This window comes from Melanerpes formicivorus, unplaced genomic scaffold, assembly GCF_026170545.1.
Source record: "Melanerpes formicivorus ecotype bairdi unplaced genomic scaffold, bMelFor1.0.p_v2 SCAF_46, whole genome shotgun sequence".
NCBI classification, from domain to species: Eukaryota; Metazoa; Chordata; class Aves; order Piciformes; family Picidae; genus Melanerpes; species Melanerpes formicivorus.
Genome location: NW_027142398.1, coordinates 4,644,277 through 4,669,065, shown reverse-complemented (window position 1 = coordinate 4,669,065; position 24,789 = coordinate 4,644,277). Strand labels below are relative to the sequence as shown.

General features: G+C 59.7%; 1 protein-coding gene across 3 annotated transcripts in view; it reads left to right on the top strand.

The window, feature by feature from the left end:
* FOXP4 (forkhead box P4) overlaps positions 1-24,085 on the top strand; it is a 68,258-nt gene extending 44,173 nt beyond the window's left edge. For 2 of the 3 annotated variants that reach the window (XM_068159783.1, XM_068159784.1), the window contains exons 6-17: positions 4,827-4,974; positions 5,494-5,698; positions 5,974-6,078; positions 8,457-8,544; positions 10,856-10,945; positions 11,806-12,007; positions 12,099-12,175; positions 12,656-12,757; positions 17,777-17,898; positions 18,002-18,068; positions 18,193-18,359; positions 18,575-24,085. In XM_068159783.1, the coding sequence (XP_068015884.1) occupies positions 4,827-4,974; positions 5,494-5,698; positions 5,974-6,078; positions 8,457-8,544; positions 10,856-10,945; positions 11,806-12,007; positions 12,099-12,175; positions 12,656-12,757; positions 17,777-17,898; positions 18,002-18,068; positions 18,193-18,359; positions 18,575-18,719 (1,518 nt within the window). In that variant the 3' untranslated portion in view covers positions 18,720-24,085. The remainder of the gene's footprint in view (positions 1-4,826; positions 4,975-5,493; positions 5,699-5,973; positions 6,079-8,456; positions 8,545-10,855; positions 10,946-11,805; positions 12,008-12,098; positions 12,176-12,655; positions 12,758-17,776; positions 17,899-18,001; positions 18,069-18,192; positions 18,360-18,574) is intronic. The other variant, XM_068159785.1, reaches the window with a different exon arrangement.
* Positions 24,086-24,789: the final 704 nt, after the last annotated feature.

Genomic DNA, 24,789 nt, shown 5'->3' with positions numbered 1-24,789 from the left:
GGGATGGGGCACAGGGGACATCCTGTCCCTGGGGGGGTGCTGGGGTGGCCAGTCCGGGTGCTGGAGTTCTTCCTGCTCCCTATCTGCGATCTCTCACCTGCACCGAGCTGCATCGCTCTTGTCAGTACATCTGGAAACTGGGGGGTGGGTGTGGACAGCAGTGGAGTCAATGGGTGTGGGCTGGTAGAGCCACCCAACCCTCCCCAGCAAGAGGTGCAGGTCCTGTGTCCCCCCAAGCCCAGAGTGAAGGCTTCCCAAATCCTCCTCACAGAGTGTGCAGAGGAGGCTCAGCGTAATGGCCCTGCCAGGCTCCCAGCACGGCTCAGGTTGTGCAGCACAGTTCTGATTGAGCTTCCCTCCCTATTGAGCATCCTTCCCTGGGCTCCCAGCACAGAGGGGCATGGAGCTGAGCCCCTGGGTCCCTCTCCCCAGGGGAGCATGAGGAGCAAGCAGGAGGATGTGATGCTGGAGCTGCTCATTGCAATCAGCCCTCCTGAAGCCTAAGCCCCCTGAGCTGCACTCCCCAGGCCTCAGTGCTCTACAACTCAGCTTTCTCTTGAAGAAGGCAGAGTTGGAGTCTGGATTGCACGCTGATGTGGGCTCAACAGCAAAGCCCAGGCTGGCAGTGGGGGGAATAAGGCAGCTTGAGCAGCTGGGGTCAGGCCAGCACCCACTGAAGCCTTCAGAAGGCTTTGCCCCCGGCGCTCTCCGCGGGGTGTCGGCATCTTCAGGCAGGGTCAGGCTTTATGGGAGCCGTCCCCGGGAGCTGGAGGAGCTGCTGGTGCTCTGGGAAATGAGGGAGCATAAATCTGAGCTTCCTCAAGGACTTCTCCTCTTGGCTGTGGCGATGTTATATTGCAGCAAGGGCCAGGGATATAATTAAGCTCGAACAAAGGCTTTGCTTAGCGGGCTCCTGCTTTTCAAAGCCTGTGTTAACTTTTAATTAAATGCTACAGAGGAGAGCAGAAATTTCTCTGCTGAGTGGCCAGCGAGGGGGGAAGGGGCATTGGATGCTGCTCAAGAGGTGCTTGTCCAGCTGCCAGCGTGCCCATGGCTGGGAAAAGCAGTGAGGGGAGCCCTGTCAGAGGGTGTCACAGTGCTTCTGCTCCCCAAAATCCCCAGCTGGGCTCTGTGGAGCCGGCTTCCCCCCACGAGTCTGGGTGGCTGCAGGCGTGGGTGTTGGTCTCTTCTCCCTAGCAATAAGTGATGGGGTGAGAGGCAATGGATTGAAGCTTGAGGAGGGTAGGTTTAGACTGGAGATTAAGAAGAAATTCTTTAGAGTGAGGGTGGGGAGACACTGGCACAGGTTGCCCAGGGAGGCTGTGGATGTGCCCTCCCTGGAGGTGTTCAAGGCCGGGTTGGATGAGGCCCTGAGCAGCCTGGGCTGGTGGGAGGTGTCCCTGCCCATGGCAGGGAGGTTGGAACTGGCTGAGCTTTAAGGTCCCTTCCAACCCAAACTATTCCATGAAGCTGTGAAATGGCCTCAGACTGCACCAGGGAAGTTTTAGGCTGGATATGAGAGTGGTCAGGCACTGGCACAGGCTGCCCAGGGAGGTGGTGGAGTCCCCATCCCTGGAGGTGATTAAAAGAGGCAGAGATGTGGTGCTGAGGGACGTGGTTTAGCCCCAGCCTCGGTCGAGAGAGAGAATGTTGGACTGGATGAGCTTCAAGGGCTTTTCCAACCAAAAGGATCCGATGATTCTAACACAGCCTGAGCTGGGCAGCAGCCCATTCCTGCCGGGAATAGTTTCCCGGGACAGCCCAGGGAATAGCTGGCGTGTCTGGGATGCCGCGGCAGAGCTGCTCTTGGCCCGCGTCGGCTCCTTCATGTAAATCCAGGACGGTTTTTGGTTACAGCCCCGCTGCAGGCTTGCGAGCCCAGCGCCTCCTGCTTCCCCTCTGCTCCCTTGCCAGGGCCCGCTGGGTGTCATCGGAACCCCGAGAGCACACAGAGGCAGCGGCAGGTGGGAACAGCTTTGTGCCCCCGCGCCGGGAGCAGCATCCCGGCCGGGAGCAGCGGCGTAGTTGGAGGAGGTCCCCCGGGGAAAGGGAGAGCAGGAAAAGAGGGAACGTGGAGGATGGAAACGTGTCGGAAGCGGCTGTCGGCAGCATCCTGTCCCAGAGGATGCGGGGTGGGGGAAGGAGGGAGGGGGATGCGCGGTGGCCCCGGTCTGAGAGGAGCTTTGTGGCGGTGGGGGGTGTGAGGAAGGGGCCCAGCACGACCATGTGCATCCATGTGTCCTGCCAGGATGGGGCTGAGCTGCAGCACAGCACAGAGCATTTTCATACACTCAGGGAATGGGTTGGATTGGAAGGGACCTTAAAGATCATCTTCCACAGCCTCCCTGGGCAACCTGCCCCAGAGTCTCCCTACCCTCACAAGGATTTCTTCCTACTCTCCAGTCTCAATCTCCCCTCTTACAGCTCAAAGCTATTGCCCTTTGACCTGTCACTACAAGCCCTTGCCAGAAGGCCCTCCCCAGCTTTCCTGTAGCCCCCTTCAGGTACTGGAAGGCTGTTCTGAGGTCTCCCTGGAGCCTTCTTAGAATGTAGGGGTGAGCCCACAGCAGCATCTTGGGTGTGGGGAAAGCAAGGAGGTGTTGGGCAGAGCAGGGAGCTGTGGTGTAGGGCTGGCCTGGCTCCAGACATCTCAGCTTCATGGCAAGAGGCACCCAAGCTGGTGTCTGTCATCCCACTCTTTCCCTGGCTGCTTTGGCTCTCCAAGCCCAGCAGAGACCCAGTGTCTGGGTGCACAGACCCCAATATCCCCTGGGGATCAGGCCAGTGGCTCTCTGCATGCCCCAAAAGCTGCTGGAGAAGGGGGGAGGGGGGTGGTCCCCCTCCTGAGTCTGGCAGGGCCTGGGAGGGGGTTGATGCAGAAGGGGAGGGCTGCCTGCTGCCTAACCTCGGTGTCAGCTTAATGAACTGCTCCTGTCAGTCCCGTGTGTCACGCTGAAACTCCTCCTGATGTGCTCATAAATCAAAGTGACGGCGACTCCTACCCCGGGAGCTGCACCCACTCAGCTGCGGCTAATGCAGCACCGGCGCGGGCAGAGCGCCGCACCCCGAGCCCCGGCGCCGCCCTGGCCGGCAGGGACCGGCTGGGAGGGCCAGATGCAGGACCTGGCCCTGACACAGAGCAGGGAGATGCTGAGGGGTCCTCTCTGGGAGGGACTCGGCTGGCATTTGCCAGGCTGGGGCTTGCCAAACGGAGAGCAGCCAAGCGAAGCTCAGGGGGTGAGGTTTCTGGTAAGGCTGGGGCTGAGGTTCAGGCTCTCACCACCCTGCCTTCTGCAGGCCAAACTCCTGACTCAGGGGCTCTGGGTTGGCTGCTGGTGGCTGCTGGTGGCTGCTGGTGGCTGCTGGTGGCTGCTGGTGGCTGCCGGTGGCTGCTGGTGGCTGGGTCTGCACATGGGTGCACCTCTTGATCCAGCAGAGCCATAGAATCATTTTGGTTGGAACAGACCTTTTAAGATCATCAAGTCCCACCATGGCTCTGAGCCTGTGCAGCTGGCTCCTTGCAGTGTGGCTTTCCAGGGACTGGCACGTTGGCTTACCCAGAGAGAAGTGAGCTTTGGTTTGGCTTAGCCCAGGGATTTGTGCATCTGCTGGGCACCAGGATAGGAATTCCCAGGGCTGGTCTCTGTATCCATAGTCTGGAGAAGCTGGCAGGATGTGCATGTGGATTTGAAGCGTGGGAAGGTGCAGGTTCAGTGCAGACAGCAAAGTTCCCCCACTCACAATTGCAGCAAGACTTGGGGGGAAGCACTTCAGTGCTTGGGGTGCTCCACTCTGCTGGGAGCAGCCTCAGCTTTCTAGCTCAGGACAGCAGAGCTGCCATGGAGGGGCCAGGCTGATGCTGGTGCTGGTGCTGGTCAGCACAGCACAGCTGGCTCCTGCTGCCTGCCAGCCTGGCTCCTCACAACCTGCAAACAATGTCTGCACAAACAGAGGGGTTCAAGGGGTTACAGAGACGCCTGCCCTGCTAATGAGGCCGGGCAGGCCCGGGGCAGCTCCCCTCTCATGGCCAGCCCAGATTAGCAGCTGCCTGTCCCCAGCCCTAATTGAATTCTCTCCCCTTCAGTTAATTCTCATGGATTTCTTGGTGCCTCCCCGGGGACCTGTCCTGCCTAACTAGTTTAGGGCTGGCTGTGTTGCTCAGAGCATGGCCAGCTTTTGGGGATGGGTGGGAGAGGCACCTAGCTGGGGTGGGTGAACCCACGCTGGTGCTGAGCAGCTGCTCCCCTGCTGTTGGAAGCAGAAAACAGCAGAAAATTACCCAGGCAGCACCTGAAGAGAGTTTGTTTTTCTGCCTCGCACCGGGAAGGGTCTTGGCATGGTCATTTTTGGCAAGCAGGGACCATTCCCATGGCTAAAGGAGGGCCCTGTGCATCCAGGATGCCTTTTTGGCACGGGCAGCCCCCTTTCCACCGGTGATGCTCAGCACCCACGGGAGCTCACCTCGCAGCTGAGCCTCTCCACACGTGGGGGTCGGGGGGGGTTGCCCACCTCGGCGGCAGAGCTGGGTCTCGGCTCTGAGCAACTCCCCGGCTCTGCTCTCTCCCTCTCTTCCCAGTGCTTTATTTTTTCCCTTCCCCTTTCCTTTTCTTCCCCTCCTCTTCCGATAGATCAAAGCCTTCGTCCGGCTCGGCCGCAAGCTGAGCAGACACAGAGCCCAGCGGCAGGACGGGGACGGGCACGGCCGCGGCCCCACCGCCGCGGGCATCCCTGGCTGCCGGCGCTGGGCCACCGCCTCCCCTGCGAGGGTTTCTGCTGCAAGGCTCGGAAATAACAGGCTTTGATTTCTCCCTTTTGTCTCCCGGCAGCCGTTAGGGAACAAGCAGCTGGCCTTCCAGCAGCAGCTCCTGCAGATGCAGCAGCTCCAGCAGCAGCACCTGTTAAACCTGCAGCGCCAAGGGCTGGTCAGCCTCCCGCCAGGGCAGGGCACCGTGCCCCTGCAGACCCTGCCCCAAGGTAAGGACCCTAACCCAGCCTGGGAATGCTGATTTTTCCCTCTAAAATTGGAGGGAGGCGGGGGGGGGACTGCATTAATGGTGGAAGCAGCTCAGGGGAGCTGGAGCTGGGTTGTGCACAGGATTTGGCCCCTGGCTTCCTCTGGTAGAGAGGTTTGGAGAGCAGGGGTCTTCTCCTCTCCAGAGGGGCTCTGCAGGGCTCCTCAGGTGCTGTGGGTGGCTTGGTTTGGGCTTCCAAATGGAGCCATGCAGCCTCTGCTCCCCAGCCACCAGCACAGAGTGCTGTGCCCTGCTTTGGGTGGTGATTTCCCAACCTTTCCCACCCTGAGTGATTCCATGAATCCATGGTCTCCTGGGGCACAGCCTACACCGAGCTGCCTGAGCTCTGGGGACTGAGCTGTGCTGCCTGGGCACAGGGAGTGGGGCTGTGGGGTGCTGAGGCAGCCTGGTGCATGGGTGCCAGTGGGTGCTGCTGCTCCTTCTCCCTGCTGACAGTGCCTGCTTGCTCCCCATGCCATAGCTGTGTGCCCCTCGGACCTCCAGCAGCTCTGGAAGGAGGTCACAGCTGCCCAGCCCGTTGAGGACAGCATTAAGCAGGAAGGTCTCGACCTCACCACCAACACCTCCAACTCTACCTCGTTTTCGGCCGCCAAGGTCTCGCCTCCCATTTCCCATCACCCTCTGCCCAATGGACAGAGCACCATGCACACGCCGAGAAGGGACAGGTAGAGCTGGGCCAGGCCCTGGCACTTTGTGCTTTTACCCCTGGAGAGGTGGAAGGGGCCAGGATCCATCACCTGTGGAGCTGGCAGCAGGGTCGGGAGGGTTGGAAGGTTTCTGTGAGTCCTGTCCCGGTTTTGCTGTGCCTGTGGAGGGCTGGGAGCCATCACTGGGGGTCATCATCCCCCTCCTGTGGGTCCTGCAGGGCTGGCCCCCTGCGTGGGAACGCTGGAGCATCACAGCTGTCCCATCTGACACAGTCCCCTTCCATCCTCTGCAGCTCTTCCCACGAAGAGACCCCTGGCTCCCACCCACTCTACGGCCACGGAGAATGCAAGTGGCCTGGCTGCGAAACCCTCTGTGAGGACTTGGGACAGTTTGTCAAGTAAGTGCTCCCTGCCTGGAGGGAGATCTTCCCAGGGGAGGGCAAAGCCTGCACCCCTGGGCCGGGACAGCATGGGGCTGGTGGAGGGGGAGACCCTGGCAATGGGGCTGGACGCCCCAAAGTTTGTCTGCCCAGAGCTGCGGGGTCCCATGAGGAAGGAGAAAACCCCCAGGGACTGGTGTAGAGGAGAAGAGGCCCAGGGGAGCGGGCAGGAGAGGGCAGGAGCGGGCAGCAGGCGAGGGGAGCTGGCTGCTGCCCTCCTGGGGGGCGAGGGGGAAGCAGATGGCAGCAGCCTGCTGACACTGCTTGTGGGCTCCGGCGCTGACTGATTAACTCTGCTGTCGAGGAGCCCTCTGCTAGCGTCAGGGTCAAACAAATTGTTTTCACGCTTCGTCAGAGGTTTACTTAATTAGTTCATTTGCAATTAGATCTCTTTGTAGCCAGGATTTTTAGCAAAGACATCAGAAGGAGCTGACGGGCTGCCTGGCTGCCTGGCTGCCTGGCTGGCTCGCTGGCTTCTTCCCCCATCAGCCTCTCCGGCTGTCTGCTCAGCGCAGCAGCCGAGACCAACCAGCCTCTGCTTCCCTCTCCACCAGGGAGATCTTGGGGGGGGGGCACAAACTAATCCCACCCCCTGTTGTGGCTGGCTCCAGTGGGAGCATCCCTCAGAGCACACTGTCCCCCAGGAATGAGCTGGGCAGAGGTGTGGCACAGGAGGATGAGAGGTGCGAAGGAAGTGTTGCCTGGTGAGGACTGAGTGAGTCAGGCTCCTGCATCCTCCTTCCTCTGACTCATGGGGTCACCCTAGATAAGGCATCTCCTGCAGGCTCTATGGGCATGTTTGCATGGCACAGGGCAGGTGAGCAAGCTCCAGTTTGGAAGCTGGAGCTGGAGTTGGCAGGGGATGGCCAGGGCTGGGTTGTGGTGCCAGGAGAGCCTTGCGGTGCCAGCCAGGGCCCTGACCCCCTGAGCACACCTGGTGCCTGCAGGAGAGAGCTGCCCAAGGGACAGCCTAGTGAAGAGCTGTCCCTTCTCTGCCAGCATGAGTGCCATGGTGTGGGACAGGCAGATTGAGCACTTCCAGCTCCCAAAGGCAGAGTCCAGCTGCAGCAGGGACCTCACTGAGCCTGAGCGCTGCTGTGGAGCCTCCTCTGAGCTTCACCTCCACGGAGGAGCTTGGAAGGCCTCAGTGCTGGGGTGGAAAGGAGCAGTTTGGCCTTGGAGCAGTGGTTTACAAAAGGTGGGAGATGTCTCCTCTCCTGCTCAGCACAGCCTAGGCTCTCAAGAGCTTTGCCCCTGAAGCACCAGCAGTGCCCTCAGTCTGCTGTGTGGGGAGAGGAGCAGGCAGCCAGGGCCAGCTGCAGCCCTGCAGATCAGGGCTGAGGCAGGGCTGGGGTTTTGCTCACACAGGGGCTTGGCAGCTGCTCCCAGTTACCTAACTTGTTTTTGCAAGCTGGGGCTGGAAGGCTCTCACAAACAGCTGGGTGAGACTCCTGCCATCTTCCCCATCAGAACATCTCCTGAGAGGTCTCAGCAGAAACCTCTCAGACATTCTGCCCTGGCCCTGGGACACCCAGCACTGGCTGCCACCATTTGGGTGACCTGGTACAGTTTGCCCTGATGCCCAGCATTCTCCCTCAGCCTTTCTCAACCCTCCAGTGAAGACCCCCCTGGATTTGCAGCCACCCCAGCAAGGACATGGCCCAGACATGCAATGTCCTTGAGGCCAGGTGGGCCCCCAGGTTGCCACTTTGCTGGGGACACCCCCAAAGCAACGCTGAGCTTTGTCCTTGGCTCTGCCATGAGTGGTATCCCTGTCCCTGGCTGCTTGTCTCTGCTGGGAGCTTTGTCCCTGCCTGAGATGGGGGAGGACCAAAGGTCCTGGTGCTCTATAAAGTGCCTTAGAAACACAGGACATGAAAGCAGTGGGATGAGAAGCACCCTGGAAATGTCACCTTCTGCCTTTGAGGATTCCTTAGAGGTTGTAAGCAAACCTCCTTCTTGCCACCTTTGTCCTGGAAACCTGCTCCTCAGGTCCTCCTGGGCTCCTCCTGCCAGCAGCCTTCTCAAGGACTTCCCATCAATCAGTGACTGCTCCTCAGCACTTGTGGGAGACAACACAAGTTGTCTACATCTGCCCTGCAGCCCAGGTTTGAGGAGGAGGCACAGCCCAGGTTGCTTGACCTTGGTTTTCCTCCTGCTCCCTCTGCTTTGGGCCAGAGCACTCCTGGCAGGGGCAGTGCCTGATGGGCATCTCCCTGGGCATTGCTGTGCTAGAGGTGGCCTGCAGGTCAGGGCTGATCCCAGGTGTGTGTCCCAGTGGAGGGGCCACGTTCTGGGGACATCCAGGCATAACCTCCTCCTGTTGTCCCCCCCAGACACCTCAACACAGAACATGCACTTGACGACCGAAGCACGGCCCAGTGTCGAGTCCAGATGCAAGTGGTACAGCAGCTGGAAATACAGGTGGGTGCTGCCCTGCCTTTGAGGGGCACAGCTTTCAAAAGCCATCTCCAAAAGCCATCTCCTTTCCAGCTCCATGTCCTGGCTGCTCTCTGCAGGAGGTGGGTAGTGACGTTTGGGGCCTAGGGAGCGAAGCAGCCACCCCAGGGGCTCACTTCCATCATCCTTTCCCAAAGTGTTGGCCCTGGGTCACATCCTGGTGGGGATCAAGACCTGGAAGACCCTTAGATTAGTTTGCCCTCTGATGCCACCATGCCTGCATGATGATGATGATGATGGGGCTGCAGGAAGGCACAAACCATCTCCTGTCCAAAGGGTTCCTGTGATGGGTACAAGGAGATGCAACCAGCCTGGAAGGCAAACGCTGTCTGAGAGGGCAACACGAGCTGTGCCCCAGCCCTCATGCCCAGTTGTGCTGCCCCAGCAGGAGCCCTCAGGGCTGCTGGGCAATTTGGAAATGAGGTCACTTATTTTGGTGGCTGAGGATGGTCTTTGGAGCCCAGCTTCAGAGCTGCTATTTTTGGAAAGGCAGCTCTTTAAATAGTGCTTTGCCAACCTCGCTGAGTGCCCAACCTGAGCTGTGAAATTGGGCAGTGGAGAGGAGGGGGAGAAAAATGGAAGGAGTGGCACTGAGGGGTTTGATCTGGGGACCTGAAAGGGGTCAGGGAGGAAAATGGGACCCTCTGTCAGAAGATCTGGGCCTCACCATGGCACGACAGTGCCTGGCTGGCAGGAGCTGAGAGCGGTTTGTGCCCATTGCTGTGTGTGGCAGTGGGCATCATACCTGAAGGGGGCTGCAGGAAAGCTGGGGAGGGACTTTTGACAAGGACTGGGAGTGCCAGGATGAGGAACAATAGCTTTGAGCTGGGAGAGGAGAGACTGAGCCTGGAGATGAGGAAGAACTTCTTTAGAGTGAAGGTGGGGAGACACTGGAACAGGTTGCCCAAGGTGGTCATGGATGCCCCCTCTCTGGGGCTGTTTATTGCCAGGCTGGATGAAGCCTTGAGCATCCTGGGCTGCTGGGAGGTGTCCCTGCCCAAACCATTCTATGGTCACAGGGAATGGCAGCCCCAGGGCAGGGGCCAATGGGCCACAGAAGCCTTGTAAGCCTCCACCTGCGGCTGCAGCAGTTGGAGGCTGCAGGGTGGGGAGGGACTGAGCTAAACCTTCCCGGGTGGGGAAGCTGCCAGGCGAAGCTGCACGATCGCATCCTGCTCCCCAGCCCCTCGCTGCCGCCAGAGGTTGAAAGCAATTACTGGGGCTTAAAGAGGGGAGGAAAGGAAGGAGGGGAGGTGGGGAGGGGGGGCGAAAACCCAAGCTGAAAAGCGAGCAGAACGCTGGGAGTGCAGCGAGGAGAACCTGCCACCGCAGCTACCAATTATAAAGTTTTCAGCGCGGAGCTCCTGCTGTGCCGGCACTGAGTGTCTGCATCACGAGGGGAGAGCTGTCAGCTCTAATGAGCACCACGACAGCACGCAGGCATCCGACCTGCTCCAAACTTGCGGCGAACTCCGCTCTGCCTCCTGCCTTTAACCCCTTCCTCGCCCAGCTCCCGGCCCCAGCCACCGACCCCGGGGAGGGTGCTCGGCTAGCAGGGAGCCGGCAGGGGAGAAGGGAGGCGGCCGAGCCCCAAGCTTTGAGGGGTGGCAGAGGAAAGGGAAGGTGACGGGGAGAGAGCAGGTGTCAGATCCCATCGCCTCCAACGGGCTCAAGATCTCCCCCGGTGCCACAGTGAATATTTCACCCTCCGCACGCTGCGGGGAGCGCACAGGCGGCAGCGCAATTAGAGCGACGTGGGGGGGCCTGGGAGGATGGAGGGGTGGATGGACAGAGGGAGGGAGGGGTGGATGGGTGGATGGACAGGAAGATGGAGGGGTAGATGGACAGAGGGATGGATGGGTGGATGGATGGATGGATGGATGGAGGAATGGGTGGATGGACAGGGAGCTGCGGTGAGCAGCAGAGGCTAGAGGAAGGTGAAGGGCATGAGGATGGTTGGCACCAGAGCACCCAAGAAGGAGAGCAAAGGCTGGGCTGGGTGGTCAGGACAGGGCCATGCCGCTGGATGGCAGCCTGAGGGGCCAAGGAGTGACTCCACCTGGCCATGGATTTGTCATCTGGCTACACACTCAGAGCTGGAGCAGCAGCAGCCCCCCCGTGATGGGTCCTGCAGTCCCACTGGGGCTCTCAGGAGGTTGCTGCTGCAGGGACACTGGGGGATGCTGCCTGCCCAGAGCCAGGTCTGGGGGCTTCGTGGGCACCTGGGTGGGTGACTGCCAGCCCTGCCTGACCCTCTGCTTCCTGCCTCCCACAGCTAGCCAAGGAGAGCGAGCGTCTGCAGGCCATGATGGCTCATCTGCACATGAGGCCCTCAGAGCCAAAGCCTTTCAGCCAACCTGTAAGCGTGCGTGTCCCTCCTGCCCTCCTACACCCCACAGCCTCCCCCTCTCCTCCCTCTGCCCTCCCTGCCCCATGCATGGGCACCACGGCCCTGGGTGGCCCAGCTGGATGAGCTCCTGGGGATGGCCATGCCCTAACCGTGCTGCAGCACCCTCGGCCTGGGCCTTTGTGCTGGTGCAAGGAGCAGGCAGGAGTGAAACCCAGCCTGTGCCAACCTGTTGAGCTGCTCCAGCGGCTCAGGGGTGCAGTGGGTGCTTCCTCTTTGCTGGGTGCATCCTCTCCCGTGGTTGCATCCCCATCCCGTGGTTGCCTCCTGTCCTGCAGCTGGCTCCCTCTCCTGTGGTTGCATCTCTACCCTGTGGTTGCATTCTTTCCTGCAGCTGCATCCCTTTCCCACGGTAGTGGCTGCATCCCCATCCCATGGCTACATTTCTGTCCCACGGCTGCAGCCTGTCCTGCAGCTGCATCCCCATCCCATGGCTGCATTTCTGTCCCACAGCTGCAGCCTGTCCTGCAGCTGCATCCCCATCCCATGGCTGCATTTCTGTCCCACAGCTGCAGCCTGTCCTGCAGCTGCATCCCCATCCCGTGGCTGCAGCCTGTCCTGCAGCTGCATCCCCATCCCATGGCTGCATTTCTGTCCCACGGCTGCAGCCTGTCCTGCAGCTGCATCCCCATCCTGTGGCTGCATCCTGCCCTGCACTTGCAACCTGCCCCTTGCTTGCAGACCCTCTCCCATCCCAGCCCCTTTGCTTCCCACTCTGTGGCCCATCCCTGGGGGTGTGCCAGGGGCTCTCCCACCTCCTGCCCTTCCCCCTGCACCGGCGCCCAACCTCCTGCCCTCCTTCCTGCCTGTCCCTGCAGCTGAACCTGGTCTCCAGCGCCACCCTCTCCAAGAGCACTTCCGACACGTTCCCTGACGGTTTACCTCATCCCCCCACCTCGGCCACGGCGCCCATCACCCCCCTGCGGCAGGGCCCCTCCGTCATCAGCTCCTCCACCCTGCACAGCGTGGGCCCCATCCGCAGGAGGAACTCGGAGAAGTTCTGCACCCCCATCTCCTCAGGTGAGGCGGGGCGCTGGGAGCTCAGCACCCTCCCTGGCGCAGTGCCCAGGTGGCAGCGTGGGGTCACCTCCCCCTTCTGTCCCCCCCGCAGAGCTGGCACAGAACCACGAGTTCTACAAGAACGCCGACGTCCGGCCGCCCTTCACCTACGCCTCGCTCATCCGGCAGGTGAGTGCCCCCCGGGCCTGCTCCTGGCACACCTTGGGCTGAGCCTGGCTCTCCCCACGCTTTCTCAGCCCTGGAGGGGCCCTGTGCCCGCTGAGCCCCCGTTTCTACCCCCTGGGGCTCACCACACGGTGGGCATCGAACCACAGAATCACAGAATGCGTTGGCTGGGGAGGGACCCTCCAAAGCTCCTCTTGTTGGCCCCCTGCAGGCAGCAGGGACAGCTCCAGCCGGAGCAGGCTGCTCAGGACCACATCAGGATTGACCTTGAGTGTCTCCAGGGGGCCTCAACCCCACCTCTGGTCACCCTGGTGCAGCATTTCACCACTCTTGCAGTGCAGAACTTCCTCCTAAAGTCCAACCTATGCCTCCCCTGCTCTAGTTTCAAACCACTGCTCCCCTTCCTGTTGCCACCAACCCTTCCAAGCAGTCCTTGGCCAGGCCATGGGGAGTGACCCTCTTGTGCCCTCTCTGGTTCCTCAGGCCATCCTGGAGACCCCTGACAGGCAGCTAACGTTGAACGAGATCTATAACTGGTTCACGCGGATGTTTGCCTACTTCCGGAGGAACACAGCCACCTGGAAGGTGAGGACAGCCCTGCTGGGTGCCACGGGGCTCACCCCTTGGCACTCACCCACCCTGTGCCCCTTGGCACCCCCCCAGCACTGCCAGCTGCAGGAGGTGCTCCGGCCCCTGTGCTGAAGGCCCAGCTCCTCGCACAGCTCCCAGGCGGTGCAGGGAATGATCTCATGGACACCCTCCCCCCCCGCCCCAAAGGCATCCTCTGGGCCCTGGGGACACATCAGCTGTGCAGTAGGATATGCTGCTGGGTGAACCTGGTTCCTTCTGTGGGGCTGGGGCTGGAGCAGAGCCAGGAGAAGGGCAGAGGAAAGAAGGGAGACACTCAAAATAGCAAAGAAGGTTAATGATGGCCTGGGGGCTGGTGGCTCCTTGAGAGGCTGTGAGATGCGGTGCCTGGGTCTCAGTGGTGGCCAAGGATGCTGCTGCTGCTCCGTGGGGCTGGAAGGGGAGTGGTGATGGCTGGGGGGGCAGCATCAGCTCTGCTGCAAGACCCCAGGTGGGTGCCTGTGCCACTCAGCTCCCCCAGCATGGAGCTTTTGGGGCAGGTTTGGAAGCTTTGGGCACCAGGGGGCTGGGCTGTTGGCTGTGAGTTTGGGGGCAGTGCTGGGGCTGCTCCCTCCGTGGTTGGTTAGAAGTGGAGAGCTCAGAGGAGCTGAGGTGGTTGTGGGGAGCAGTTACTGCCCCAGAAAAGGTTTGTTTCTTGTTTCCTACTGCTTGTCTTTACTTGGGACTCAGCTTCCTGCTGCTTGGGGCAGGGGGAAGTGAAGTGGCAGAGGGAAAGTGGCAGTGGAAAAGTCTGGAATGCTTGCAAAAGCCCCAGAATGAGAATAAAGGAGGGGCATTTGGAAAGGGGTAGGGAGAGCTGGGGCATTTGGAAAGGGGCAGGGAGAGCTGGGGCATTTGGAAAGGGGCAGGGAGAGCTGGGTTGTTCTGGGGCCCAGGGCCCCCCTGTGTCCTGCTGCAGACCTGGAGCTCCTCACAGCAGAGCTTTGCTTCACCACAGCAGCCACTGGGTGAATAAGAAGTAGTTTGGCTCCAAAGTTCTCCAGGTAGCTCCTGGCACACCCCAAGCATCCCCACAGGCTGGTGGCAGTGGGACAGAAGAGGACAGGAGCCATCAGAGGTGCTTGAGCCCTACTTTTGGAGCTGGCCGTGGCCCTGCGACAGTCTGGAGTGCCCCTGATGGCATCCAGCAGCACTGCAAGCTGGCAGCAGCGCTGGGACCAGCAGTGCCCTGCCGAGGCTCTTGGAGAGAGGATGGGGAGGGATGGGGAGCACTGGGATGGGGGGAGCCCAGCGTGGCCATTGCTGCTCCCAGGACATGGGAAGCCTCATCCCTGGAGACAACCAAGGTCAGACTTGGTGTGGCCCTGAGCAAGCTGCTGCAGCTGGAGGAGTCCCTGCTGCCTGCAGGGGGGTGGACAAGGTGCCCCTGGAGGCTCCCTTCCAACCCAATGCAATCTGGGAAGCTGTGATTCTCTGACACTGGGGCCCTCCAGGGCAGCCTTTCCCTGCTCCATGCCTCAGTTTCCCAGTCTGTGGAATCAGATCCTGGCAGGTGGAAAAGCCTTTCCCTGCCTTTTCCTAGCTGAAAGGAGCAAATATTCTGCTGTGTGTGGCTCCCCCAGGCCTGTGCTACCCAGGGGCAGAGCTGATGTCTCAGAGGGGCATCCCCCAGCCCTTCTGGTTCCCTTGTTGCTGCTCTTTATTTTCCCTGTTCCACCACCAAAAGGGATTCAGAAGAGCTGCTGGGGGAAGGATGATTCCCATCACAACTTTTGGTGGCCAAAGCCAAGGGGATGCTCAGGAAACAGCAAAGAGTTTCCCTCCCTGGAAAACCACAGCTCCTGCAGCAGCTTCTCCCTCCTCCCCTGCTGGAGCTTCCCCCTGGCATGGGGCAGGGGGGCCCAGGTGGGGTTACCTCAGCCCCATGGTGAGGCAGAGCTGTGGTGTGGTGTGGGGGGGCCGTGAGGAGATGCCCAGCACAGCACAGGGAGTGAGGCTGGGGGTGTAAAGCAAACATCATTAGAAAAGACAAAGATGAGAAGCAAACAGAGCAGCCAAGCCTGGCTCTGAGCAAACACTGCTGGAATACAAAAGCCACTTCAGGAGGAGGCAGGGACACCCCCCCCTGCCCCAGGCACCAGGGAGGAGGATTCTCATGCTGGGGGGGCTCACCTGGCACCTCCTCTGTGCCCTGGGGGCAGCACCCTGCCTGACAGCCAGCACTGGGAGTGGAGCATCCCAGGCTGCAGTGCTGCAGTCGCATCCTGCCCTCTGCCAGGGTTGATCTCTCCTCTGCTGCCTTTGCAAACACATTGCCTGGAGCAGGGGGGGCACAGGGGCACCGTGGGCACTGCTGGGCTGGGGCTGTGTCTCCATGGCAGGAAAGGTTTCAGCTCTGCCACGCTTCTTGCCTTTAATCAGGGCTTTGTTTGGATGAGGAGTCCCCTGCCTGCACAGGAAGGAGGAAGGGGAGCGTGGGGCAGGATCCGGCCCCAGTGGGGGAGGAATTCCTGTGTTTGCTTGCCAAGGGACAGGGGTTCAAGGGCAGCAGCAGGACCCAGCCCCAGCTGCACTTCAGACCCCCAGCTGTGGGCAGGGAGCTGCTGTTCAGAGCTGGTGCAAGGACAGAGCAAGGGCCAGGGGCTCACCCTGCTCCCTCCTGGCCCTGGAGCACAGCAGTGTCTGGAGTCCCCTGTGGAGTTCCAGCTGCCTGGAACATCTGTGTGGTGCTGAGCACAGCCAGACCTCTCCTCTCTGGGTGATGCCAGCACAAGGTCTGAGGATGAGGCAGGCTTTCTCTCCATGGACAGGGCACATCCCACATGGAGCACATCCCTCTGGGTACAACCAACGATGGCACTGGGCTGGCACCCTGGCACCTGGCTCTGCACCCACCAGGCACCACCTGAGGAGCCAGGCTGGCTGCTGACCTGGAGTTTGTAGTGGTGAATGGCTCGAGTTGGGAGGGACCTGAAAGACCATTCAGGGACCCCTCCCACTAGCCCAGGCCTCATTCAGCCTGGTCTTAAACACTTCCTGGTGCAGCCTCTGGGTTTCCCCCCAAAAAAGCATCTAACAGCAGCACCTGTGCCTGAATCTCCTTCCCAGGAACCAGCTCCTTGGAGCCAGGGACTCCTTGCTAAGATTTCCTTTGGGGAACAGTGAGGGCAGCCAGAACCTGCCCCTCCCTGCTGCTCAGCACTCTCTGAGCTGGCTGTCACAGGGGCCACCATGGCAGCACCAGCAATGGTGGCACAGCCAGGGAGGCTGGGGTGGGCAGAGGAGGGATGGAGGGATGGATGGAACAGGTTGCCCAGGGAGGCAGCTGAGGCCCCATCCCTGGAGATATTCAGGGCTAGGTTTGACAAGGCTCTGAGCAACCTGATCTGGTGGAGGATGTCCCTGCTGACTGCAGGGGGTTGGACTGGATGAGCTTTGGAGATCCCTTCCAACCCAAACCATTCCATGATGGAAGGATGGGTGAAAGGTTGGAAAGAAGATTAGAAAGATGGATGGATGGAAATGGATGGAAATGGATGAAGGTGGATGGATGGATGGAAGGATGGATGGATGGATGGAAATGGATGAAGGTGGATGGATGGATGGATGGAAGGTTGGAAGGAAGGATGGATGGGTGGAAATGGATGAAGGTGGACGAATGGATGGATGGAAGGAAGGAAATGGATGAAGCTGGATGGATGGATGGATGGATGGATGGATGGAAGGTTGGTTGGAAGGATGGATGGGTGGAAATGGATGAAGCTGGATGGATGGATGGAAGGATGGATGGATGGATGGAAATGGATGAAGCTGGATGGATGGATGGAAGGATGGATGGAAGGATGGAAATGCATGAAGCTGGATGGATGGATGGAAGGAAGGTTGGATGGAAGGAAGGTTGGATGGAAGGATGCTGCCAGAAGGAGCCCATCTTTGCTTGGCTTTGTCCTTCCATTAGAGAGGAACAGAGGTGATGTGATGAAGCTCCTGGGGACTCTGTAACCCTTAGTAGTGCAGGGTGGGGGGGGTCCAGTCCTTGTGTCTCCCTTTGCCTTGCCGTGCTGGGCAGCTCCTTTGTTTCCCCAGCCCCCTGCTCGACCTCTCCACTCGGGGCTGGTGCCGCAGTGTGAGGAATGATTCTCTCAGCACCAAGCAGGGCTGGAAGTAAAAAAATAAATAAATATATATATAATAATAATAAAATAAAATAAAAAACCCCCCTCCAAGGCCAACTTCCTGAAATTGGGGTCATTCTCATTTGCAAGGCAGAGAATCTGAGAACCTTAATGCAAGGAAATTTATTCAAAGGCAGAGCCCCGGCGTGATTAGGCCCTTTGTAATTATAGCTGGGAGAGATTCCACTCCAGCCTCCTGCCTCCCTCATGGATTAGCAAGTGAGTCGGAAAAATACACAGGATTTAATTAGAGGCAAATTAAAATTGGTAATGAAATAGGGGCAGTAGCAAATGGCAGGGAGTTGGAAGGGGAAAAGGGAGCCGGGCCCTCCCGGGGCTGCGCTGTCTGCCTACGTGTGTGTCTCTTTATTTTACATTTAGAAATGTAAAGATGGGAGAGGTAAAGAAGAAAGGGAGGGAAAGGACCAAAAAGGGAGGAGGGGGAGAAAGGGGGAAGGGGGGGGGAAGAAAGGAAAAGATTGGCTGCACCCAGTCAGCTGCAGCCAAGAGGGCAGCTCTGCTCCCAGGGCCATGCTGGTGTCACTTGTCCCACGCTGTCCCCATCGTCCTCAGCTCGTGGCTAAGGCCCATGGAGCAGGGTCGTGTCCCAGGTGTGGTCTGGGGGCTCAACTCCTAACCCCCCTGCTTGCTGATGCGGTGGGGGAGAGTGTGCAGCATCCCCGCCTGGCTGGGCAGAGTGTTTGGCTGTAGAGACAAACCAAGCGTGAGCGGGACGGCCCGGAGCCTTGGGTGAGGAGGAGGATGGGGAGGAAGAGGAGGAGGGGGTCTGGGCAGCGAGGTGAGGGCCGTGGTGCTGAGCCTGCCCCTGCTGTGCCCGCAGAACGCCGTCCGCCACAACCTGAGCCTGCACAAGTGCTTCGTGCGCGTGGAGAACGTCAAGGGAGCCGTCTGGACCGTGGACGAGCACGAGTACCAAAAGAGAAGGCCACCAAAGATGACAGGGTGGGTGCCCCCGGCCCACCCCCACCCCTGCTGCCTGCCCCATCCCCCCCCTGGGGCCAGCAGCACCCAGCTGAGCCTTGCTCTGCTTCCTCTCTCCCCGCAGGAGTCCAACTTTGGTCAAGAACATGATTTCAGGACTCGGTTACGGAGCACTTAATGCAAGTTACCAGGTGAGGACCCCAGCCCCGGCCCTGGCAGAGCCGCTGGGGGGCTGAGCCTTCCCTGCTCCGCAGCCCAGCCCCTCCACCGCCCTCTGCCACCCCCCGTGCCCCCAGCTGCCGCTTTCTGTTGCAGGCTGCGCTGGCAGAGAGCAGCTTCCCCCTGCTCAACAGCCCGACCATGATCAACACCAGCGCCGCCAGCGGCATGCTGCACGTGGGCCACGACGATGTCAGCAGCACCGTGGAGCAGGTCAACAGCAACGGCAGCAGCAGCCCTCGCCTGTCCCCGCAGCAGTACAGGTCAGCCTGGCTGGGCAGAGGGCCTGAGGGGTGCTGGGTGGGGGTGCTGGGGGGTGGTGCTGGGCTGCTGGAGGGTTTGGAGCTCAGGGGGGGTGGCGCTGGGAGCTGCTGGTGGCCTCCCATCACCTGGGTGAGGGCAGAGGTGGAACAAGGGCTGGGTGGGGCTGTGGGCAGTGGGACCTGCTGCCCGAGGCTGAAGGCTTCCCTCCCTACAGCCACCCAGTGCACGTGAAGGAGGAGCCAGCCGAGGCAGAGGACGACAGCAGACCTGTCTCCCTGATGGCCACCACCAACCAGAATGTGACGATCCCTGACGACAGGGACCTGGAGGAGGAGCTGCCGGTGGAAGACTTGTCCTAAGGACCCCTTCCTCCTCCCCACCGAGGGGCAAACCCTTCCCACCCTCCCAGACGGAGACCAAGCGACGGCTCCCACCTCCCCAAGGTGACCTTCAGCGTTAACCTGTTTCTTAAAGGCACTTCCACAAAGCAAAAAGGGTTTCCTTGGTGCGACCACCTGCTGCTGCCGGCGCCTCCCTCACGCTCCCCCTGCCCTGCGCTGCAGCCCCGGGCACCGACCCCTGCCGCGGGCCACGGCCCACGGCGCCAGAAGCAAAAAACCCAAGAGCTGGACTTTGCCTCCCCTCCTCCCTTGGTTAGTGACTGGTGAACGAGGATGGTAGGTTGCTCCTGTCCGAAATGGTCCCCTCCCTCCTTCCTTTCTTCCTTCCTTCCTTCCTTCCTTGTGCACGGTGGGCACAGGGAGGCTTCCTCTGTCCCCTCCTCCCCTGCGGCTCTCTGCCACCCCGCGATGCTCAAGCCTCTGCCAGTGACCACCCTGGGGAGGGAAGGCGATGGCAGGAACCTGCTGTTGTCTCTCTGTCCCCCAGTGGGCTTTGCACTAGGAGGGATCGATTGTGGACCCTGCCCACGTGCTGCCTCCACCCAGCTTTGGGGGAAGAAACGGCAGAAATGGGGGCGAGTTCTCTGCCATGGTCTGGACGCTGGGCTTGCACCTGGGGGAAGGACGAGGACCAGCGTGCCAGTGGGGCTGTGTCCCCTTTGCCTTGGAACCTCGGGCAGGTTGTTAAACTGCCCAGCAAGCAGAACACCCACCCTGGACTGGTGGCCTTCCCCAAGCCCCCCAGTCCCTGCTGGTGGGGGTGTTGGTGGCTCCCACCAGTGGTGACCATCCCTGGCCGACCACCATTGCCAGGAGCGAGGACCCCTCCCTCCCTGCCTCCTTCTCAACGCTGGCTGCAGCAGTGACATCTCTCCCAGCCCGTGCGTGGAAGGCTGCTGGCACAACATCGACTTCAGGGAGCAGCTCCTGGTCCTCTTCATGCCCCCTTCCTCCTCCAGAGCCGGGGCAGGGTCTCCGAGGACGGGCAGCAGCGTGGGGAGGAGGCAGCATCCACCACCACAGAGCACCTGCAGAGCAGCTGGCGTGGGCAGAGCCTGGTGGTGAGCCCTGCTTGGCCTCCCTGCCGGTAGCCAAGCTGACCTTGGTGCCAGCCTGTGGTGGCCGAGGCCGGGGAGCCTGAGCCTGCTGCCACCGGGGCTCCTGCTTTCATCTTTTCTTTTTGTTACCCTTTTGTGTGCATCCAGATGGGAAGATACCAAAAGCTGTCTAGAGCCAGCAGGGCAGTAGCTGAGGTGACCAGATGGTCTTCATGCCAAAAAAAAAGAGAAATATCAATAATAACGAGAACAAGAGAACCAAACACCACTCTGCTCCCTGCTCTTTCTTTCTGTGGTGGTGATGATGTGGGTACCCAGCGCTGGGCTCCTCCTGGCAGCAGCTGTGGCCTCCCCAGTGCCCTGTGCTGGCCTTGGGGACCTGTCCCCAGCGGGGCCAGGCTGGCACTGGCTGTCCTGGCATGCAGTGGGGTCTTGGGGAATTTGCCCAGCTCTGGGCTGTCCCAGAGGGACCCCGAGGCTGCTCCCTGTTGCCCTGTCCCTGGTACCCTGGGTTGAGACATGGGTGGTGGGGGCTGTGTCGTTGCCCCAGCACACAGCCCCCAGCCCTGTGTTGGGGTCCTGGCACCAGCACGCCAGGAGCCACGTTTTGGGGTGAGAATGCAACATGCAGTCGTGGGTCATGGGAGGACTGTTCTTGTGTGTCCCCAAGCATCACCTTGGTGACATCCCCACGGGGCTCCGGTCCCCGGCACAGCCTGCCCCTGAGATCCTTCTTGCTGCCTGTAGAGATGGGGGTCAGGGGTTCCCTGTTCCCCCCCTGCAGGCAGCCATCGGTGGGGCTGAGTGGAAACCACCCCCCGTGACAGGGCAGCAGCCACCGGGTGTGGGGGGCACAGCCCAGTGGGGCTGTTAACGGGGTGCAGCAGCAGCCCCCGTGGCTGGTGGTGCAGGGGGGCCCTTTTCTCTCCCCTATCCCCCGGAAAACGCCCCCCGAGCGGCAGGCGCGGCGCCGCGCCGGTGCTCGCCCAGCGCAGCCCATCCCAGGCAGCCTTCGCTAGGTGTCTCCACTCGACCCAAGTTTCTCCCCCGCGCCGCAGCCGAAACATCCCAGGGAGGAGCTTAGCCAGGCCCCCCGCGTCCCGGCATCGCCTTCCAGCCTCTCTCCCGGCTCGTCCCCGCCGCCGCCGCCTCCCACCCAGCCTCTGCTGGACACCAAAGACCCTGACCAGGCTGAGGGGCATGGACCAAACCCCATCTCTTGAGGTGTGGGTCCAGCCTCATCCCCTCTGTACCTCCAAAGCAAACGCGAGGCTGGAGGTGCCCGCGGGTTTCCCTCCCCTCCTACTTCGTTCCCTTCTCTTTTTTCCTTCCATTTCCCCTCCCTTTTTCTTATTTGTTGAACTTTGTATTGCTTTTCTTCATTATTTTCCTCCTTGTCTTCTTTTTTCCCCCTTTCCCCCTCCCTTATCTCATTTTTTCTCCCCCCCCATTTCTTCTTTCATTTTCTTCTTTATTTTCCTTTCCCCCTTTTTTCTTCTCTGCTTCTTCTTTTCTTCTCTTCTTTCCTCTTTTTCTTCTCTTCTTTCCTCTTTTTCTTTCTTCTTTCCTCTTTTTCTTTCTTCTTTCCTCTTTTTCTTTCTTCTTTCCTCTTTTTCTTTCTTCTTTCCTCTTTTTCTTTCTTCTTTCCTCTTTTTCTTTCTTCTTTCCTCTTTTTCTTTCTTCTTTCCTCTTTTTCTTTCTTTCCTCTTTTTCTTTCTTCTTTCCTTCTTTTTTCTCTTCCATTATGTTGTCTTTTTCTTTTCTTCTTTTTCCCCCTTTTCTTTTTCCTTTTTCTCTTTCTCTCTCTCTCTTTATTTTTTTTCCCCTCCAGTCTTTAGATTTTAAGTTATTGTTCTAACCAAGTTTACAGCTGCCACAGGTGGGTGTTGGTTGGGGGAAGGCTGCTGCCACACGTTGCTGCTTTACTTGTCCAAAGGATGAAGGGGCTGCATGTGAGGGTGCAGCCCCCGGTCCCCCCCTCCACTGCTGCTCAGCCACGGTTCACCCTCAGCAGGAGATCTCCTGCCTGCAGCCAGGCTTTGGGGTTTTTGGGTTGCATCTCCGCAGTGAGAGGCAGTTGTGCCTCTTGGGGCAGGGCCAGCCCCCAGTGTCACCCAGCAGTGCTGCTCCAGTGTGTCTGGGACACCTCTGTGCTCCTGGGGAGGGAGCAGCCTGGGCTTGTGCTGGGCGCAGCCTGGCTTGGTACTGGTCTAGTTTGTCCTTCCTATGGAGGGGGAAGTTTGGCAGCCATCAGGGTTTGTGCCATAGGCACTCAGGAGCTCATGTGGGTGCAGGGAGGGCTGCCAGCAGGTGATGAGCACTGCCCAGCTCCCACCCACTGCTGGGGGTGCTCTGGGTCCTTCCCCACAGCCATGGGGCTGTGAGCTCTGCATGGTGTCAGAGCCCTTCATGGTTCTGGGGCGATCTTTCAGTAGCTGCTCCCCATCTTTTCTCCCCCTGGGGCCTTTCCCCTCACCTTCCTTGTGCTCTTCCAGTTTAATTTTGCAGCAGCTCTGCACCCCCTTAGTTTCTGCCTAAGGTCCAGCAAAACCTAGAGATGGGGTCCCAGGGCCGTGGTCCAGGCACGAGCACAGCCAGCACAGGGAAGCCTCCAGCACCCTCTGCCCTCCCTGCTCAGGGTGGGGTTTATTATTTTTGCAGCTTTTCCAGAGGTACAGACACCCCAAAAATACCTCCTGGGGCCATGGTGAGCTGTTTGCCTCCAGAACCCAGTGGGTCCAGACAAAATACCCTTTCACCATCACCCCTAGGCCCCATGAGGACAGCCAGGCACCTAGAACAGGTCTGCAGCCCCCATCCTGGCTCCAAAGAGCACTCAGTGTATGTATCAGACAGAGAAAGAAATCTGTGCTTAGAAAGGAGTTGTTTTGCTTTCAAACACATGCACAGGGCTGGGAAGCTCAGTGGCTGCAGGTGATGCCTCTTGCCCAGCCCTTGCTGACACAGGAGCCACAGTTGGTGATGCCACAGCAAATGTGCCCAGTTTGGTACTCAGGGCTAAACTGAATTCATTCTCTTAACCCCCCACCCCTCCCAGCCACCTCTGCAGGGTCCCATCCCAACCCACGTCCCCTCCTAACCTCACCCACCCCTCCCACCCCTCTGGTTGATTATTTTGCTGTCGTTGCTGGTTTGAATTGGACACAACCCCACAGCTCTTACCTCAAACACACCCTGGTGGTGGGGAGGGGGCAGAGGGAAGGCTCAAGCACCAAGCACAGCGTGGGGCAGGGTTGTGTGTCTGTACACATCGAGCTAGAGAGATTCTGGGGTTAAACCTGCCAGCACCAATTGTTCTTTGGGGCTGATTGGGGCTTTTTCTGCATTTTTGGGGTGGGTGTGTATGTTTTACTTCCAATTTCTTCCCACCCTGGGGCAGTTCTGTGAGAGGAGGCTGTGGGCAACCTCTCTGTAACTGAAGGCATTTTCTCTTCTCTCTCCCCTGAAGGAATTTTTCCATTTTCTACCTTTTCCCTCTTTCCCCCCTCCCCAATTATTTCATTTTTCTTCTTCTTCTCCACCCTCCCCTCCCCTCCCCCAGACAGCCAGCATGGGTAGAGCCAGTGGGGTCAGAAACCAGTGCTCAAAGGGAAGGGGTGCTGGTAGCACTGGGGAGCTGCTGGGGAGGCCGTGGAAGGGGAAGCAGCAGCTGAACCTGCATTAAGCCAAAGGGTTGCTTTGCTTTGCTTTGTTTACACACCTGGCCAGCCCAAGAGGAAGGAGCTCCTTGGATCTAGGTTTTTGTCCTGGAAGCATTGGGGAAGGCAGGGCCAGGCCAGAGCTGGGGCCTTGGGAACCTTCCACCGCCCGTGACGGCTCGTGGGGAAACCCAAATGGGTGCCCAGCCTGAGGGTCTCCTCCTCCCTGAGGAGCCTCCAAGCCCTGCCACCACTTTTTTTCCCTCATTTTGTTTGGTTCCCCCTCCCCCCTTTTTGGTTTGTTTTTTTTCCTCATCCCTCCTCTTTGGCGCCAGGTAGGAAGGGGATGCTGGGGAGGTGGGGCCGGGTCCAGGGTGGGGGCTGGAGGGTGGAGGGGAGGGAGGATGTGTATAGAGTGCCCCTTCCTCTCCCACCACGGCTGTGTCCCTGTGCTGTATAAAGGAACTAGCAGTGCTGTGTATTTGTACTCTGGAGCTCCGTGTGTCTGCCTGGGCAGACGGTAAACCCCTGTACAGTAGGTCTAGCTGCATGTAAGAATCTGTATGGACAATGGCATTATAAAATGCAATAAAATGAATTACCTATATCCTGCTGCCCTGCTGCCTGCTTCCTTCAGGTGGTTCCAGTCAGGGAGGGTCCTGGCAATTGGCTTGGTGGGAAAAGGCCTCGGAGATGGCCAGCTCCAACCCTTGACCCAGCACCGCCTCAGACATCAATCAAACCCTGTCCCCCTTTCAAACCGGTGTGTGGCCAATGGCACCTGGGGGCCTGGGTTAGTGGCCGCGGTGGTGCTGGGCTGATGGCTGGACTGGATGATCCTGGAGGGCTTTTCCAGCCTCAATGATCCTGTGATATCTGCCCTCTAAAACCAATCCCCTCGGGGAATTGTCTTCCCAGGCCATCCAGGCCTCATCAGTCAGAACTTTTGGCTCTTGCCTTGGGTTTTTTCCTGAATAGCCTCACTCCGAGTCCCAGCCAGAGCTGCAGCAGCAAAGGGGCCAGGGAGGAGGCTGGGCCAGGGCGGGGAGCAGATTTCAGCCCCCGCTGCAGCCCCCAGCCCCTGGGTCCGCAGCCCGGCTCCGTGGCTGGCTCCCAGCTGTGTCTAGACCCTGCCAATATTAATAGACTGTTACATCCCCTTCCCTCTGCTGCTCCATCCCAGCCAAACTTAATCTTTTTTCCAGTGGCCCTTTTCCAGGGCTCTCTGAACCGTGGCCAGCTTGCCAGTGGCTTCCTGGGGTGTGCTGAACGTGCCTGCACCAGCCCCACGCTGCCCCCCGGGGGGCTGAG